We start from the raw sequence: 17,888 nt of genomic DNA on the forward strand, positions 1-17,888 counted from the left end.
CTAGCTGACCTTAATTTCTGATTCAGTTCAAGACATGCTGGATTTGAATATCCTAGCTATCTGACCTAAAGAGGGAACAAATGTTGAAAAATCTTTTGCAGAATTTGTTAGAAAAATAATGGGTTTGGTTTTGATTGTCACTGAAAAATAGTGCATCAGTTTCACAGAGACTGTCCTTTTTGCCCTATGCTCCTGTCTTTTACTGGGGACTGGGATCTTCCTGGAAGAGGCTGTCCATGGGGCACTGCTTTCTGTCCACTGGAAGGAGCAGGCATGTCATCGCTGATCCTAGCGATGGTGTGTCTCAGGAAGACGGGGGCAAAAGACATCCAGACCACAGTTCTGAGGGACTACTATGGCATTGTTATCAATCAGAATATTTTAGTTCTGGGAAACAGTCTTTTGGTTCTGGGATTCAATGCTTTTCTGAAGTAAAGAGATGATACTCTGCCTGTCCTTTCAGAGCCGCCTTGAGGTGTGTGTTTCTGGAATGTTTCACGCAGGCTCTGGAGAGGTCTCTGCGTGGTTGTGCTCTTCTTGACTCTGAGTTCCTCTTTCTGTGGGCATTGTGGCAGAGAAATTTGTCTTTACGCGTGGGTAGAAGTTGGAGCAGAGGCGCCTAGATTTCACTGCTCAAACCACTTCTGCAAAGTGTGCTTTTTTTTTTCCTTCTCATGTCATGTAGCATTTGGAAGAAACACAGGCATTTGTTTGAAAGCTGTTGAGGAACTATCCCAAATTTCTGTTATGTTTAAGTGTTTTTGTATCTTCCTGCTAATTCTTATATGGCAAAGGTGCTGCTTCCATCTCCTTTGGGGTTGAGGCAGACTAGAGTGACATAATCTTGGCCTTGAATTTCAGCAGAGGCTGAACTGCAAGAATATGGCAAATAGTTAACAGTCCAAAGGAGGTCTCTGGGGATGGCAGCTCCTACTGGAAACCTGGGACTGTTTGGGAAGAGCAGGACTCTTGACAGCTCTCTGGCAATGTGTTCCTCCTTCTTCTGCCCAGTCTGAAATACTGGTCTTGCCTTTGTGGTCAATATGAAAACCTGTAGCTATGAGATGCATCAGCATTCACATTTTATACAATAGCTGGCGTTCTTCCTTTTGGGAAAAGAAAACTGGAACTTAACCCATGATTGGCATATGAATTTTCTGCTGCTGTGGAGGCTAGAAGTTGGTGTAGCAGTTGTCAGGAGAGTGCCCATCACTGTTTAGTTCAGCTATGTAGTCCCTGCCCAGTGACTTAAAAGCTTTGCTGAAGCTCGGAGCATGTTTCTGCAGGTTTTTGTGGGAAATCTGCTGCCTCACACCATTAATTGGCAGTCTGCAGGGCTGCCCTCACAGAGAAGGCGTGATGCTAGCGTGTGTAAGACCTGAGATTGAAGTGGCAAAGCAAGGTGGAGAGCTGGGGATGGATGTACCTTCTTGTGTGTTACTAAATTGAAACTCCAGCTTCAACAGTGAATCTTTTTTTCAGTGGTGAATCTGGCACCAAACCTACCTGAAAAGCGTTGTGGCTGGCTGTTGGCTGCAGGTGCCAAAGCTGTAACTAGTGCTGATGATTTGCAGTTGCTGTTTGTGATTGACGTGGGGAGGTAAAATCAGTCTTGGAGCACCAGTAGCTGCCATTTCACTAAGCAGGCAAAGGTAGAAGTTGCAGACAAAACTTGTGTGGAAAGTATGCTAGTGTGTCTTTGGTAGCATTAGCCACCCATTAGAGCTCAGCAAAGGCCTCTGATAACAAGGGTCCTTTTTTCCTTCCAGTGTGGTACTTTATTATTGGTTTCATTAATACAGGGTGCCTGCATTTCTGCTGCTTTTGGATGTAGTTTCTGACTGACTTTTTTTTTTTTTTGGTTGAAGAGTATTTGCATGATATGGAATGCAAAGTTGCTTCTGTAGAATTGGGCTCATCTAGAGCAAGCCCAGCTTGCACACTATGTTTTGACACATGAGATCAAGGGAATGGAGAATTTCTAAGGGGTTCTAAATTTCTAAGAGAGACCAAGGGAATGGAGAGTTTCTTTCTAGAGCCCTGCTCTGCTCAGGCTCCTGTCTTGATATGCCCATGTGAGTCTGTTGAGTACATAGCTGTAAGAGTGATGGAAAGGGGCTGGGTGTGGCAATAAATGCCTTTGTAGACCCCTCCCTGCCCAGAGAAACTTTTTCTTTTTTTTTCTAATTGTCAGTTTATTTTTTTTGTTCAGAATCTACTAAACTTTCTTTTAAAAAAAAAAAAAAGCGCTGTGTGTGTTGATCTAAATTGTGCCCATCTTCAGCTTTTTAGTGAAATTTAGCTTCTTGCAAAACAGTCTGTTGGATGTGTTATTCATATGGTATGATGCCATTCTCTATACACTTCTGAAGTTGTTCAAAGGACCTTGATGTTCAGAATTAATTGCATTTAACCCTTTTAAAAATGGTAGTACGGCAGTTGCCATTTTGATGGTAGGGGAAGTGTAACAGTAAGGGCCAGAAATTTGACTGTGGTTATACGGATTTAGTTGCAAACTCGAGAAAGGGATTTGTGAATCATGGGTTGCTGTAACTGCTTCTAATTGTTAGCTAAGGTTGTGTTGGAGAGGAGCATTGGGGAAAGATGAAATAGAAGGAGCTTGACTGCTGCAAGACTAAATGCAAGCAACTAAATGTGTGCCAGTGGCAATCTGGCGAGACTCTGAGACTTCATACTCACTATTACTTTCTGGGAAAAGGTGTGAAGCTTGGCTTGCTATAACTTTGTTTCTGTTCCTCCAGACCAGGGTGCACTTGATGGGGCCCAACCAGGTAGGTAGATTTTTTTGTGGCACTAACATTTGGTACTGTAGATCATGGTATTCCTTTAGCATGACTGTGGCCTGTAGCTGGACTGTCTCAGGGGAGCCCAAACTTTGCTCAGCCTTAGGCTGCACTGGCAACTTTTCAGGAGTCCAAAGGCTGCACAAAACCATGATCCGAGGGCTGCACCTCTGCTTCAGGCACAGAAGAATCATCTGAGCCAAATTTGGCGTGTGGGCTTTACCTTGGGCACTTCTGGGGGCTCTTGGGTCTCAGTGTAAATACATCCTGTTCCTCTTCTGTCATGGTGGTGGCCTTGCTTGGACCAGTTCAGTTTGAACTCGGATTTACCTCGTTGTCATGTGTGCTTTGGAAGTTCATCCTAGGATTGTTTCCTGTTCCTTCATATGATCTGCTGCTGTGCTTATGTGCTAAGCAGCTGGCGCTTAAACTGGATTCTCCAGCTGAAAGCAACTGTTATCTATTTCTTCTCCATTTGGCTGCAGAGATGTTGTATTTTGGTAACTTGTTCCTCATTCTAGCCTGAAGCTGTGCTAGGCTGCTCTGTCCTTGCTGAGCATTTGTTAATCCTCTTTGAACTTCAGTCCCAGGACTTAAGAATTTGGCTGTCAGTGCTTTCCTGCGTCTCGATGTAGGTGAAACCCTCTTCTGGTGTGAAATTCTTTCCGCTGTTTCTGAACAGCAGTCCAAGACCTTTGCAGAATCTGTAGAAATGCTGATCCTCACTACCTCATTACGTGGGCTCTTCTCCCCCATTTTTCATCCTCTCAGGCATCCTCCCATTTTGCATACTTTAATCTGACCCTCTAGTATTTTTTTGTATCAGTTAAGGCTGTAGTCATTTGGTAAGACTGTATGATTCTGGCACTGTTTGGATATTGGGAATATCTAGGTGGAAGATGTCATGTATTAAAATACTTCTACTTTGAATTCCTTACTTTCTTTTCCTGAGGGTCTAAATGCACTTTAAAGTTCAACAGACAACCGAAATCTACCAGCTATACTTAGACACTGCCCAGCCGTGTCATATGCTTGGCAGGAACCTGAAATTACATTGGAGAAGTTTTTTACTGACATTGTCTCTGATAAACGTCCTAAGCTTTGTGAAACTTGCATAGTAATGTTCCGGAATTATGTAGCGGTGTCCTCACCTTGTCCCTGAATTCTGTTAACTTTGCTGTTTCACCAATATCACTAGCTTTTGGTGGCAAGTTTTATCCGTCTGCATTCTCTCATTATCAAAATACCAGAATATTCCCATTTGAATTTGGGCCCTCAGCTGAGGGTACCTGGTGAAGGCAGGAATGAGCAGGGTCCCTGGACTGCAGTTTTGCTGCCAGGTGAGTAATATGAGAGCCTCCAATCATGGCATAAAGGCCAAGTGATATATTTCAGGAGAAACACCTAGAAATACATAACAGCATTTGCAAGCTATGTATTTTCCATGTTGGCTTTATAGATTCATTTAATACAGAGTTCTGTCTCAGGACAGTATTGCTCCCTTGATAGGAATTTCTGCTCTGATACGTTTGCATTGCTGCAGGTTGCAATCTGAAACATTAGCCTCAGTTTTTAAACTTCAGCCCTTTTAGAAGTCTGGTCCTGCACTGATGGCTCAAAACCACAGCAGTGATGTTCCTTGCCCCTTGTCTCAGAAGTGCATTAGAAATGCTGCTCTTCAGATGAGAGGAAAAATGGAGTTTGGGCCTTAAAAGCACCGTAAAAATGTTCAGGAGAATTACCGTGTCCATTAGTGCTGCAAGTCAATATCTCTTTAGATGAGCAGCGGTCTTGACTGGATAGGCTTTGCATATTGGCTACTGTCTTGTTCTTTGTTGTTAAAAAAATAATATCTAAATTTCATCCTATAGGGAGGTAGCTTAATTCCAGTGTAGATTGAAAATATTTTTAATGTATGAACTTACTCACAAAGGTATGCACATTGTTGGGGTGCTCTGTGAGTACTGACAGGGTATAATTGCTTCTTTGTTGGTTTGCTGTTAGCTATTGAGCATTCCTCATCGGGGAGAGGTAGGAGACAGCCTGAGAAGCTGAGTGATTACTTCATGGTCTATAGTTGTGTTCAGTGGAAACTTTAGGGGTGAAAACCTAGATACATAAGATTAATATTGCAAACAGGAGAGCAAACAGTACAAGGGATGAAGCATCTGGGAAAGATCAAACGTGATAAGAATCTGTTTGGTCTGAGGGGCCACCTGGAGGCAGTTTCCTCCGAGAGTCAAGAATGCATGGAATGGGCTTTACATTCTTGTTTGTAAGTTGGAATAACTGATCGTTCAGCTTTGATGCTTAGGAGCTGAATTTTGTCATGTCTGGAGGAACCAGACTGATCTGATTTATGTCGGGTGGAAACAGGATTCGTGGTTGGTTATTTTGAAAGTGTTGTTGACAGGCTGAGCTCAGTGTGATGAAACTGGAGCGAACCTCAGAACTCAGTAATGGGCGTGCTGGCTCCTGTGTAGGTCTCATGCATAAATTCATTCTCATTTGGAAGGCAAAATGGGCCACTCCTTTTTCATTCATCCAAGGGACTATAGATTATCTTTTGGTGTACTTGGCCCTGGAAATTGTCCAGGGGAAACATGCCGTCTCCCTTTTGGTAGAACCGTGGATTGTCTGTTTTTTCTTTACCAGCGATCCCAGACCTTTTCGCCAAGGCTATATAAAGAACAAGATTCTAGATTTTGCATAGGCCCTGCCATAGGCTTTCATGTGATTCCAGAAGAAGGTGTTTAAGCTATGTGGTTCCTGACTTGTGACTTACCAGGTCTGGAAATCAGTGCCCAGGAGCCTGAACTGAGTGTGTGGCCACATGCAGCATCACACGAACGTGGTGCTGTATTGCAGTCCTTCACAACCAAAGCCTGCCTTGATCAAGCTTGCAATCTGCTTCTGGCCCTCAGATCATCCACTCTGGTGTGAAATGCAGCCTCTCAGTTAACTGAAGATAGCACCTCTTCTGACTTTAGCGCAGAGCTGTGATCTGCAAAGATCTGTAGTCTTTCTGACCATTTTCTTTCATCACTACAAAACTCAACAGATTCTCAGATGCTGCCATCTTCTTGCTGCTCTGTGCAGGCAGGATCTTTTGTTTTCCAGATGGAGACATATGAGTGGCTCAAGACCACTGCGAAGAGTCACAATATGCCATATTCCCTGCCCAGGACTTTGTAGCCTGCACCTTTGTTTTATAGACAGGTTACGTGCATTAGGCCCAACCCTAAAGCTCATAGCAAGGTACCGAGAAACTCTGGGCTAGGCAGAGAGTGGGCTACCGTGGGATATGCAATGTGATGTTGGTCTTGTGGCCTGGCTGTGACTGTATCTGGTTGTTCCAGATAAGCCTTGCATCACTCTCTCCTAGTCCTGCATTCTGGGTCATGCATCCTCCCTAATTGCCCCTTACCTCCGCATGTGTATGTCAATGTGATGGCCTACGCCACCCCTTTCCTAGTCTGTACCTAGCGCTGCCTCAGTGTCCCTAGCTTTTGTAGAGGTTCTGGCTTGTGTGCATCAGTAAATTCTGTCCCGTGTTGTCTGGTGAGTGACTTGAAAATGAGACTTGTGAGGGAAAAATATAAGTGAACAAGTAGCAAGAGAATCTGTTCTTCTGGCCAGGATGGGGGTAAAAGAGAGTTAGTAGCATCTTAATGTCATGGCTGGTGTATGTGAGTTCTCTGGCTGCTGTTTGCAGCACCAAGTGGTCATCTGTTACTAACAGGCAGCTTTCCCAGAAACCGCAGGTTTGCTGCGCTGGGGTTCAGTTTGAGATCTCAGTTGCTGCATGGCAAGTGTACCCATGGAAAGGTGAGAAAATGGCTGCATGCTCTGAATACTGTAAATCAGTGTGGGGAAAAGGATATCTTTTAAGGGGAATGGTGTACTGCAGGGGTGTCCCACATAAGTGGTGATCCTTGCTGCTTTTCTGTGCTGTGGGCTGTTTGGGATGCTTGTGCCATAGGGAGGAAAGGAAGGTGATGTTGTGTGTATAACCTCAATAGCACCTTCCACTGCTCCATGCTCCTTTTGCTTGTCAGGAAAACATAGCACTTGGAGCAGGGTGAGTGTCAAGAAAGATGGGAAGACTTTAACCCTTCACACTAAAGGAACCATTTCATCTCCACTGGTGCTAAAAAGCAGGTCATCCTTATGGAAATGGATTGGGTGTTGTGTCTACGAGAGAACCAGACTTTCCCTCAAACTCCATGTGTCCAAAAGATTTGTGACCTGGTTCTTACTTATCTAAATCTCGTTGTTCCCCTAACTTATCTGCTAAGCCTGTTCGTGCCCATCTGCTCGGGTTTTGTTCATGGGGCTGAGATCTCTGCTGGCAGAAGTCCACTGATGTATGAAGGCTTGCTCTGGGGAAAACTTGGCTTGTTGTCTCTGAAGCCTCAAGTGGTGGCTGGGAATGTCCTCCCCAAGATGAGGGTGCTTTCTGGGTTATTTGGTTCCAGTGTGATGGGGACTGTTTTCTGCTGGGTTTTTACATAGAATGCTTTGTTGTGACGCACTTTGCAGCTCCTTCCAGCTCAGGTTGAAAAAATATCACTGTGGATGGAAAAATCTAGGAAGCAGTGAACAGCTTGTTCGGCAATCTCCCTGGAGAATCCAGCATCCCTACTTGGTCCATCTGTAGAAGAGGCTTACGATGATGCTTGCTTCTTATCTCTGCGATGTGACTGGGACTGCGCTGTTTCTAGGAATTTCTTGGTTTCCAGGGCTTTGTTCTGTGTGCAAGGTGAAGCAGAAACAAATGCGCCAGACCACAAGCAGTTGGTCTGGGACTCTGTGCAGGAGAGAAGGAGTGGTTGTTGTGCCTGTGAGGGGCAGTTTTCCTGGTGCCTCCCTGGGCACACATGTATGAGGAGCAGTGCCCAGGGGCAACGTTGCAGGATTAATGCTCTGAGCACTCTACTCTCTACTTGAGGCCTCCATCCCTACGTGCCCTGAGGCATCCTGGCTTCCAATCCTTCTTCTTTAGGGCTGGAGCATGGACTTTGTTTTCCATTCGCATTATTGACTTGCCAGGCCCTTGGTGTTCAGGTTTCTGCTTCCATACTAGGCCCGTGGTAACTGCTGAAAATCAGTTTTAGCTTTGCCGGCAGCTGTGGCAATCCAGACTTCTACCTTGTTATGGTGGTTTCCCATTCTCTGCTGCCAAGACCATAAAGTAGTCCTTAAACACCCTGTAATCTCTGTCGTTTCATCTGCAGGTGATGACAAATACGGAAGAAAAGTAATTTTGTTCAGTGCCTGCCGGATGCCCCCAAGTCATCAACTTGATCACGTGAAACTGCTGGGGTGAGTAGTGTCTCAGGAGGCTCCTGTTAACTTCTTAAGCATGACATAATTCCCAGGGGCTAGATTCCTGGGGCCAGGTCTGTCTGCAGTAGCTTCTTTAGCTGGATTTGTCTTCCCAAAGTGCTTGCCTCCGTTGCTGGGGGTGCCAGTCCTCTATTGTGGCACACAAAAACGAGGCCCAAAGGGAGGAAGAGCCTCTCTGTGGCAGAGCATGAAGTAAATTCAGCAGTTGTCTCTTCTCAGGTACCTGAAATTCACACTGGACCAGTATGTGGAGAGTGATTACACACTGGTGTACCTGCACCATGGCCTGACCAGTGAGAACAAGCCATCCCTGAGCTGGCTGCGGGATGCCTACAGGGAATTTGATCGCAAGTGAGTAAGGCTGCAGCAAGCAAGGATATAACATCCTGTTCTGTAGCCTAACATAGATTATCTTCCCCAGGCCCCCCATGTAGCTTGGTGATCATAATTTACTATCACTTATTTCTGCTGCGTATGGAAGTGGGTTGCTGTTTAATGCAGGCTGAATAATGGGATAAACAGCTCCTTCTGCAGTTGCGTCCTTTAGGCCAACAGGCAAGCAGTAAAGCCAGGACCCAGCGCAAGTGTGCCAGCCCCATGGTATAATTGTTGCTTCCTGGTGAAGCCGCTCACTGCTTCTTGGTGAATCTTGGAATACAGTGAAGCGTGCCCTTAAGCTGCTGAGTGGCCTGACACAGCTACGAAGCATGGGAGAGCAGAAGCCGTGGGTGCTGGGGAGTGGTGAGGCTCAGTGCAAAAGGAATGGAGCACCCGGGGTGCCCTAATCTTGTGGAAAGTTTAGTTCCTCTGCTTAAAGTGCAGCTCATCCTTACTTAAGCTTCTCTTGGCAGGTACAAGAAGAACATCAAAGCCTTGTATATTGTGCACCCGACCATGTTCATCAAGACCCTGCTGATTCTTTTCAAGCCTCTGATCAGGTAGGAAGCGCTATAGGAGGCTCACCCACATCCTCACACTGCCGGGGAATAATGGGGCATTCTCAGTGGGGCACTAGATGAGCTCAGGCTGCTGAGCCTGCCCTGCAGTCTCTCACCCTACGGTATCTCTTCCTATCTCTGAGCTCAGAAATACTCAAGACACAAGAAGTACTGCTTTGGGAACCTACAGAGTTTGCAGCTCTGTGCTGCTTCCTTTCTATCCAGCCAAGTAGAAGTAAAGTGTAGCAAGCTCTGCTAATAATGAAAAAGGAAGTGAGAGCATCAGTCCAAATTATATTTAATTCATTGTGTTGATGCTGAAATCCTAACTCTGTAAAATTGAAAAAAAACCTCTCTCCAGCCTCCTTAGGGAGGAGAAATCCAGTGTTGTAGGGACCCTGCTGCTGCTAGGGCTTCTAATATGACTTGGAAAGTCTTGTGATCTTCTGGTAAAATATATGGAGTTGGAGAGCTATGTGGGCGACATCTCTGCTGCTCAGCCATACCTGCCCCTTTGCCCCATTGATGTCTCTTGCAAACCCCTGCTCTCTTTACCTGTGAAAAGTCCGTTCTGATACTGGATTTCCTGATGCCTCACATACCTACTTTTCTCTTGTTTTTCAGCTTTAAGTTTGGACGAAAGATTTTTTATGTGAACTTCCTTAGTGAGCTGGAGGAGTACGTGAAGCTGGAACAGCTGGGGATCCCAAGCCAAGTGCTGAAGTGAGAATGCTACCTGTCTCCCATTTGCTTAGGTCTCTGTGAGAGGGGACTTTTCTGGAGAATGGCAAGAGGAGGGAGAGATTATTCCACTCAGGCGGTGGTTTTGAGGGAGTGGTGACAAATTGCCTTGAAGACTACTGTTACTCTCCATGCTCCTTCCTGTGTGTCCTTGGTCCCGGTGTCCAGTTCTGTCCTTGAGTTAAAAATCCTCCTCCAGTGGAGCATCAGTCCTGCCTCTCCCATTCACCCCTCAGCGGCTTTCTGTGAGCTCCTGACCTTAACACTGACCTGGAGCTCGTGGTGAGCATCTGCTGCGCCTGGGCACCTGCTTTGCTCACTCTGCACAGTTCAGCTTGTCTTTGGGGCTTCCCAAAGTTGCCACAATCTCGGTCCTACCAGATTGATTCCTGGTCCCTCACACACATGTGCAACTGTCTCATCACAAGCAGTGCTGTTCTGGCCTCCTGACCACACTGTCTGTCATCCTCAGCCACTCCAGCTCCTTTCTCTCTGCTTTTTTCCTGGCAACCAGATGTTTGTTATGTTTCCCCTGTGCTCCAGAGTTGCCTGTCCTGTTTTTGCATAGGTGGAATCAACCATGCTAGGCTGGAGCTGTTACCAGTGGGTGTGCAGTGGGTCATGTGCAGTGCTGGGTTCATGCTCTTTCTGGGAAGTGAAGTGGCTTTTTACCAGTCTGTGTTTTGCCACAGATACGATGAATATCTGAGATCCCTGCAGAAACCTTCACAGGTGCCCCAGAAGCCAACACCCCCGCGCCCACCGCTGCCAAACCAGCAGTTTGGAGTCTCGCTCCAGCAGTGAGTATCTCTGGATCGTGTTGCTTTTGCCCTGACTTGCTTGATATGAGGTCACTGTACTTATAACTGAACAGCAGCAAAAGTGGCTGTAAAATTTCTTGCAGCTCAGACTTCCTACAAAGCTTTAATCATTCTTCTGATGAACTCTGTGCTCATGTCCACATCCTGGCTGAGTCAGTTCAGTTCTACCCTCTTGATTCCTCGGCTAGATTTCTGCAGCTAAGGATCACTAAGGGAGGAGCAAAGTATGGGGACGGCTTTATGCCACTAGAAACTTCCTTTAAGCAAAGGAAGTCTGTAGGAGGCTGATGGAGGTGTCTTTCAGGCTATGCTATTTTGATTAAGCAGAGCTGCAGATCTGTGGGGTTTTTTTAGTTTTTCCATATCATAAATTCTATTTTAAAAGCACTTCTGTTCACCCTTGTACGGATTCCCATCCCTCATTCCTGCACGGTGACACAGGCAAACACAGACACTGGCAAGGGCTAGTGCTATCGGCTAAGTGTTGAAGGTATTTTTAACTTTGAGTGTGATTTTTGCCTCCACGAGGAATGAGGAGGAGCCGGTACTGTGCGGCCAGACAGATCCTCTGAAGCAATCTGGGAACACATTCCCCAGCTTCAACACAACATTTCCAAACGTAACCCCTGTAGTGCTGTGTGCCTGAGCTTCTTGGTAGCCTGAGAGGGGTGAACAGCTCCATGCTATCAAGCGGTATAGACAATCGAACGTGAGGGTGGCAGTGAACACCTTGGCATCACTAGCTCTTCCCTGGAAGACAAATCAACCTGATGGCTGTCATTACGGCAGTGGGGTGGGTAAACTTATCCCATATATATTTCTCTCATATGTCAGCTTCTTTCTGCCCTTGCTCCTGTGGGGAAGGAAAAAGGAAGCTTAACCCTTTTCAGCTGATTCATAACTACCAGCTTTGCCATCTGGGAACCCCTTTGCCCTGGCATCTACAGGCTAGGGTTTTTACAGAAGATAGAGAAACGTTCCTGTGGCATAGTAATGAGCTCATACTTACTCCAGTGAATGATGTAGCACGATGGGTGAAGAGGGGAGAAGGCTGGAATAACGGCTGAATCAGGGACTGGGGTAGCGAGATCCTATGTGGTAGAGCTTGTGTGGGCAACTTCAAGACTCAGGGGCTGCACGCAGGGCAGGGAGAACCAGTCATTTGTAACCTTTTGTCTCTTCCAACAGTCTCAGGGAGAAGAGCCCCGATCAGTCTCCTGTTCCTCTGGTGGTCAGAGACACCATTGCTCATTTGCAGGAGCACGGTAAGTGTTCAGGGAAAGCTGCAGCCCCTCTTAATTCCATGTCAGTGGCCTCTCCTCCAACCAAGTTCCCATCCAGAGTGTGGTAAGATAAAGAAGAACATCAGTCTAGAATAAGCTGTAAAGGCCTGAACTAGGCGAGTTAGCCTTCAAGGGAGATTGTGAAGGGCTTAGGAGACCTCTTTCTTCCAGTCATCATACTCCCACCTGTGTAAGAGTAGCAAAATGCCCTTGTGTCCTTTGCCTGGTAGTGGAAGCAGAAAGAATTGCTATACTCAAAAAAAGGGACTTGTTGACATCTGTCTGAATGCCTCACAGCATGCATTTTTGATTGTTAAGACAAGCGTTTAGAGACTGATCTTTCTTCTCCATCTGCCCTCACTTCCCAGCTCTTACTACAGAGGGGATTTTCCGGAGATCGGCAAATACACAGGTTGTCAGGGAGGTCCAGCAAAAATACAACATGGGTAAGTGCCCAAACTCAGCAGAGCCCCTCTCATTCCCTAAATACTGCTGTCCAACTGGAACTGTGTTGGAACTAGTCCATCATGGCTCCTCTCCTTCTCTGATAGGCCTCTAGGCGAGGGCCCATCAGGGTATGATCTGAGTTGCAAGGGAGAAGCATGTGATACTTCTGCTGTGTGGAAAACATATTCCTTCCCACCCACATTCCCCTTGCTGCCCTTTTCCTTCTTGAAAATTTCCCTGTTTCTTGGGCTGGGATATACCGTCTTAGTCTGGTTATACTGAAGGGACTGAAGATGACCAGGAAGAAACTTGGTCATCTGTTTCATTTGATGACTTGTAAAGATGTATTGCTGGATTCAGCAGTGCTTTGCATATGCTTTTGGGACACATTTTTCCACTCTGCTAGAAGATGTGGTCCTTCACTACCCTCTCTGTGTTCTCCTTTAAAAGACTGCCTCCCTAGTTCTGGGCTCTGACCACCACATCCCATTCTTTGTCTGGAGGAGGTCCTGCTTTGGCCAGTGAGCACTGAGCTTCTGCTCTACTTTCTCAGGTGTGCCTGTAGATTTCCAGCAGTATGAAGACGTCCACCTCCCTGCTGTGATTCTCAAGACCTTCTTGAGGGAGCTACCTGAGCCCCTCCTCACTTTTGGCCTCTACAGCCATGTTGTCAACTTCCAGAGTGAGTCATAACAAGAGTGTGCTACTCCCTGAATGTTGCACTGACCAAAGGCAAAGATATCTTTGGGGGGGTGGGACGGGGGGCAGTCCTGCATGGGATAGCCTGTGACAGCAAACATAGCTTTCATCAGGGTGGGTGCTGAGGATTCCTCTTGGACCTGCTTGTCCTGTTTCTATTGATTTTTAGATGTGGAGGAGGTAAATCGTGTGGATGTTGTTCGCAAAACACTCCAGACTCTGCCAGAAGAAAACTACCAAGTGCTCCATTTACTGACAGCCTTTCTGGTGCAGGTGAGCTGTTCCAAAGGTGGGCAGTCGTATTCCAGTTCAACTGTGTTGCATCAGCTTTTTGACTGCCTGCTCCCTCTTTTCCTTTGAGAGGAAATGGGTCTCAAGCTAGAAAATTGCCATTCTTTACTTGAGAGGTGCAGGTGGGCATTAAGCCCATGTGGTCTGTATCAGGGGGGCTGAAACCTCCCAAGGGTGGAGGTACAACTGCAAAATATCTGAGTAGAAGATGAGACTAGAAGAGGGGTCTCAGGTCTGCCCTACAGAACCTTCTGCTGCCAGGGAAGCCACTGCAAGGCTATTCTAGCAAGAAGGAAGATAATTTTGTTTTGAGTGGTGATCCGGACTCTACTGGCTGGCAGTGCTCTTGAACATATTGTTATGATACGGCCCGGTGGTTAAGCCACACCTCCTGAATGCTGGATTTCACATGTGTTTTCCCCAGACATCTTCTGGCATTGGGCCTTCAGCTTCTCTCCTCCCATTTGCCTTTGGGAGTCTGTCAGCAATAGCTTTGGGGAGGGTACAGGGCAGCTACTGTGTTGTTCTGTAGGATTCACAACGGTCTCTTTCCTTCCCACATAGGTCTCTGCTCACAGTGACAGAAACAAGATGACAAACACCAACCTGGCAGTTGTGTTTGGCCCAAATCTGCTGTGGGCCAAAGATGTAGCCATCACCCTGAAAGCCATCAACCCCATCAACACCTTTACCAAGTTCCTGCTGGACCACCAGAAGGAGCTCTTTGAGAATGTGGAGGCCTGAATCCAGGCCAGGCCACACCAGCACACTGTGCCCACCTTCCCACCTTCTTTCCCACCTTGTCTTGGAGCTGTGACCAAGCTGTCTCCAGTGCAAAGGGACCATTGATCCTCTGGGTGATGAGCTGTGGGCTGTGGAGATGGTGGAGAAAGTGTGTAAGTAAACAAGCCAGAGACCTGCTGCTCTGCATGGGGCAGGGAGCTGGTCTCCCAGCTGCTGAGAGTGGAGTCCTAACCCACCTGCCAGTCTGTGCAGCTCCTCCGGGGCTCATCACCAGTCTGCTGCCCTATCAGATGACCCGCCTTCCTTTCCTCCTTCCCTCACATGCAGTTTTTCTGCCTCCTGGTCCCTTCCTTGGCAAAGATCTTTTTTGTTTAAGCTCCCAATAGCCCCAGCTCACCCCCCCTTGCCTCAGCTGGGCTGTCTGGGCTAGGGCAGGCTTGCTGGGTTTTTTGTGGCAGAGATGTTCTTGCTGCGAGTGCCGTCTCTCAGCACTTTCCCCAGAGGCACCTGAAGCAGGGAAGGGAGCCAGGCAGCCCTTGTGCTTCAGGTAGCAGCATGTCCTGCACTTGCAAACACCGCTCTAGACCCCGTGCTTTTGACAGGCAAGTGAAGGACAGGCTCACAGCACGTGGGCTGTATTACCTGTCAGACTCCAATATAAGGAAGCTGAATTTAGCCCAAACCCCTCCAGATACTATTCAGTGTTTGCTGGGGTGTAGTGGGTGAGATGCCTCCCATAGTTACCCAGCTCAGGTGTGTTTGTCCCTCCAGCAGCATTTCCAGCCTGGCTGGAAGGCCCATGCCAGATCTGGCTGTGCAGAGGGGCTGGCTGGGGCCCTTTGGCAGCTGGTGAGTGTGAATGGCAGGGAGCAAGTGCTCTGGTGGCACTGAACTGCTGGACACTATGAGAAACACTGCCTTTTTCCTGTGGCAGGAGCACAAGGCCTCTTCCCCTCCATCAGGCACGTGTATCTGGGCTGACTGGCCCAGACCGCCTTGGCTAGTTGTCTTTTTGAGCAGAACTTTCCCCAGCACAGTGTAACAGAGAGCACAGGAAGGTCTAGGGACTGGGGCTAACCCTCACCCTGGAGTGCAGCAGGCCTGAACTATGAATTTCTGCCCAGGTGCTGAGCACTTATGTGCCAAAGCTGTGAGGGAACAGCTATTCCATGCCAAGGGCCTTTGCCCCGTCTCCTCCTCGGTTCATGCCTTCCCTTCCATCCTACGTGGAAGCCTGGTCAGATGCATCCTGTATGCCCTGGGCACAGCTGGAGAGATGCGGTTGTCCGCAGGGCAGGCTCAGAGCGGGGTGGGCCTGTCACCTTCCCAAAGCAGCTGCAGTATCGTTAGGGCATCGCTGTTGGGTTTGGGCTGCAGCATTCCTGTTACCTGAGCTAACTTAGCCTGGGCCCGGCGTGGTCTTAGTAGGGAGCTTCTAGCCTTACTTCACTGGTGTGTTATATCTTTCTATCTTGTGCCCTGCGTGCCTGGGCCAGTCCTCCCTGCTGCATCTGGCCACAGGGACAAATCTTGTGGACCAAGTAGAACTAATTTTTAAAAAGCTACTGGATGCTAAATAGAATTTGCTTTCTCGTAATATTTTAGCCTGTCTTTAAACACTGATGAAAGGTCGGTGCCCCAGTTGTAATCAAAATAAGTGACATCTGCTGCAGGCATTATGGAAATTCCTTTTTGCTAAGTTCTGGAGTGGGGATGGGTGTGAACGTAGGCAGCTCTGGGGGCAGTGCAGGTCCATCCAGCTGGCTCGGAGGAGGGACATCAACACATGGGTGGGAACAGTGAGCAAGAAACCGAGGATTACTAAGGCTGGAGCAAGAGATGTTCTGGGAGAGGGCTGTGTCTGATCCCTTCTAGATACTGAGGGACTTGACCCTGTGGAGGCTAAAGGCTGCTTAGTCTCCCTCTTCCAAGAGTAGGAGTCTTCCCTGTTTGGCCAGGATATGAACTGTTTCAGCAGTAACCAAATACATGTTTTGGAGGAAGAGAGATCCTAATTCGCCTGTGATCTCTGCTAGAGGAAGTTGGCAGGGCTGATGTGCTGTGGAGGAGTAATCTGGGATGGACAGTGTGGAGAGAGGTGTACTTGCCCCAGTGTTTAAGAGGCAAGGTTTCTGGGCAGCCTGGGAGCAGCCTGGAGGCTGAGGGAGCCCAGTGCAGCCTCTCTGTCCCTTCAGACACCCAGCTCTGTGTAGTTCTCAGTACAGGGGGAGACTTGGTGCTCTGACTATACCTGCAGCTGACACTGGCCTTGCTTACATCCCCCTACAGGAAAGGTAAACCCAGCTAACTTCTCCTGGGACAAACAAGCCCAAGGTTGGCAACTCGGAACAGGAAGTGCCTGTGTGCCGGGGCATGTAGCCTTGTCCCTATGCGCAGCTCCAGCTCCTCCTGCCCAGTAGTGAGAGGAGCAATGCTGGGGGAAGCTTAGCTCCTCTCCAGCAGGAGAGCAGGGATTGCTGCAAGTGTCCATGTTCTAGCTGGAGTTTGTTTGGTGGGTGCTTTTTTTTCCTTTCTTTTTTAAAGTGAATTCTTGAAATAAATTGTCCTTTTTTAGAAAAAATGGAGCCTGGTGCATCCCCTGCAGGCAGGGATAAAAGCCTGCTCCAGTTCAGTGCCTGCAGGGAGCAGATTTGGAGGGTGTTCAGGAAGCTGCTACTGCTCATGGTGGGAAAGTGCGTAAATCCTGGAAGGGACCCAGTGTAAATATCCCCTTTCCTCTGCTGCTCCTCATGCTGGAGCTGCCGGGGGCCCTGGAGCAGGCACAGTAACCAGGGCTGCTCTTGCTTCTGCAGTCTGCTCTCCTGAATGCCTTGTACTGAAATATCCCTCCTGTGACTTGAGCAAGGAACGGGCCTGGGCCTGCCCGAAGCCGGTGCTGGGTGGGTGGCCACCAAAGCCTGCGTTTGCCAAGCCCAGGGGGTTCAATCCCCCCTCGCCTGGTAGCCTCCTCACACAGGCAGGGCAGTTTCTCTGCCACGTGTAGGTGTGGGGCAGGATCTGATTAGGGTGCTGGTCTTTGTCAGTTTTCTTGCTGTAGAGTTGCCCAAGGGTCTTTTTCCTGGTTCATCTTTCAGGTTAGCTATTAGCCGTTTCTCCCTGTGGGGGTACTTGTTCCACTTCAACCCTCTGCTTCTTAGCACCTAGACCATTTCCCTCTGCTAAGCCTCCTGCTGTCTTAATGGCCTCTGTTCACTCCCGGCTCCCTGGCCCAAGCTGTGTGCCGACACCAGAGCTTTTGGGTGGTGCAGGGGGGCTGGGGCCATCTGGATGCCTTGTGGCAACGTTTGCTAATTTGAGAGAGAGCTGAGGGCCAGTTTGGTCCCTGTTTCCTCTTTTATGCATGGGGGCTCCTGTGCAAAATTTTTGGCTTTGCTTTTGTTGCTGGTGTTCCCTGCCTTCTTTTTTGTTGATGTTCATCAGGTGCAGGGCTGAGGTTTTCACTGTTCACATTGTTTATTTCCTTCTAATCTGCACCAATCTTGTATTTCACAGTTTGCACTTTTTGTATTTCAATAAAAATCAAAATGTAATCCCAGATGCAGGTGTGTCTGTCAAGTGGCAGCAGCTGTGGCACATCTACAAGAAACAGAAGTAAGGCTGGCTATGCTGCCAACCACAACCATGCAGAGAGGGAGGAAAGTGAGTATGAAATGGCTCCTATGTGAGTAACTCTGGAAGAAATACTAGTTTGCAGGAGCCTCAGGCTGGAAACAGAATTAAAACAAAAATGAAGTATTGCAAGTTTGGCTC

The 17,888-nt window shown here is 47.9% G+C and overlaps 1 protein-coding gene across 11 annotated transcripts in view; it reads left to right on the forward strand.

Annotated features, from left to right (window-relative positions):
- The window catches only part of ARHGAP1 (Rho GTPase activating protein 1), a 33,795-nt gene that overhangs the window by 8,860 nt on the left and 7,047 nt on the right, over positions 1-17,888 (forward strand). For 4 of the 11 annotated variants that reach the window (XM_074584478.1, XM_074584482.1, XM_074584481.1 and 1 more), the window contains 11 exons: positions 2,763-2,792; positions 8,042-8,129; positions 8,373-8,504; positions 9,005-9,091; positions 9,716-9,814; positions 10,525-10,632; positions 11,842-11,918; positions 12,305-12,382; positions 12,937-13,065; positions 13,252-13,355; positions 13,938-17,672. In XM_074584478.1, the coding sequence (XP_074440579.1) occupies positions 2,763-2,792; positions 8,042-8,129; positions 8,373-8,504; positions 9,005-9,091; positions 9,716-9,814; positions 10,525-10,632; positions 11,842-11,918; positions 12,305-12,382; positions 12,937-13,065; positions 13,252-13,355; positions 13,938-14,117 (1,112 nt within the window). In that variant the 3' untranslated portion in view covers positions 14,118-17,672. Of the gene's footprint in view, positions 1-2,762; positions 2,793-8,041; positions 8,130-8,372; positions 8,505-9,004; positions 9,092-9,715; positions 9,815-10,524; positions 10,633-11,841; positions 11,919-12,304; positions 12,383-12,936; positions 13,066-13,251; positions 13,356-13,937; positions 17,878-17,888 lie in introns of those variants that run through there. The other 7 variants (XM_074584484.1, XM_074584485.1, XM_074584486.1 and 4 more) reach the window with 4 other exon arrangements.

This window comes from Larus michahellis, chromosome 4 (assembly GCF_964199755.1).
Source record: "Larus michahellis chromosome 4, bLarMic1.1, whole genome shotgun sequence".
NCBI lineage: Eukaryota > Metazoa > Chordata > Aves > Charadriiformes > Laridae > Larus > Larus michahellis.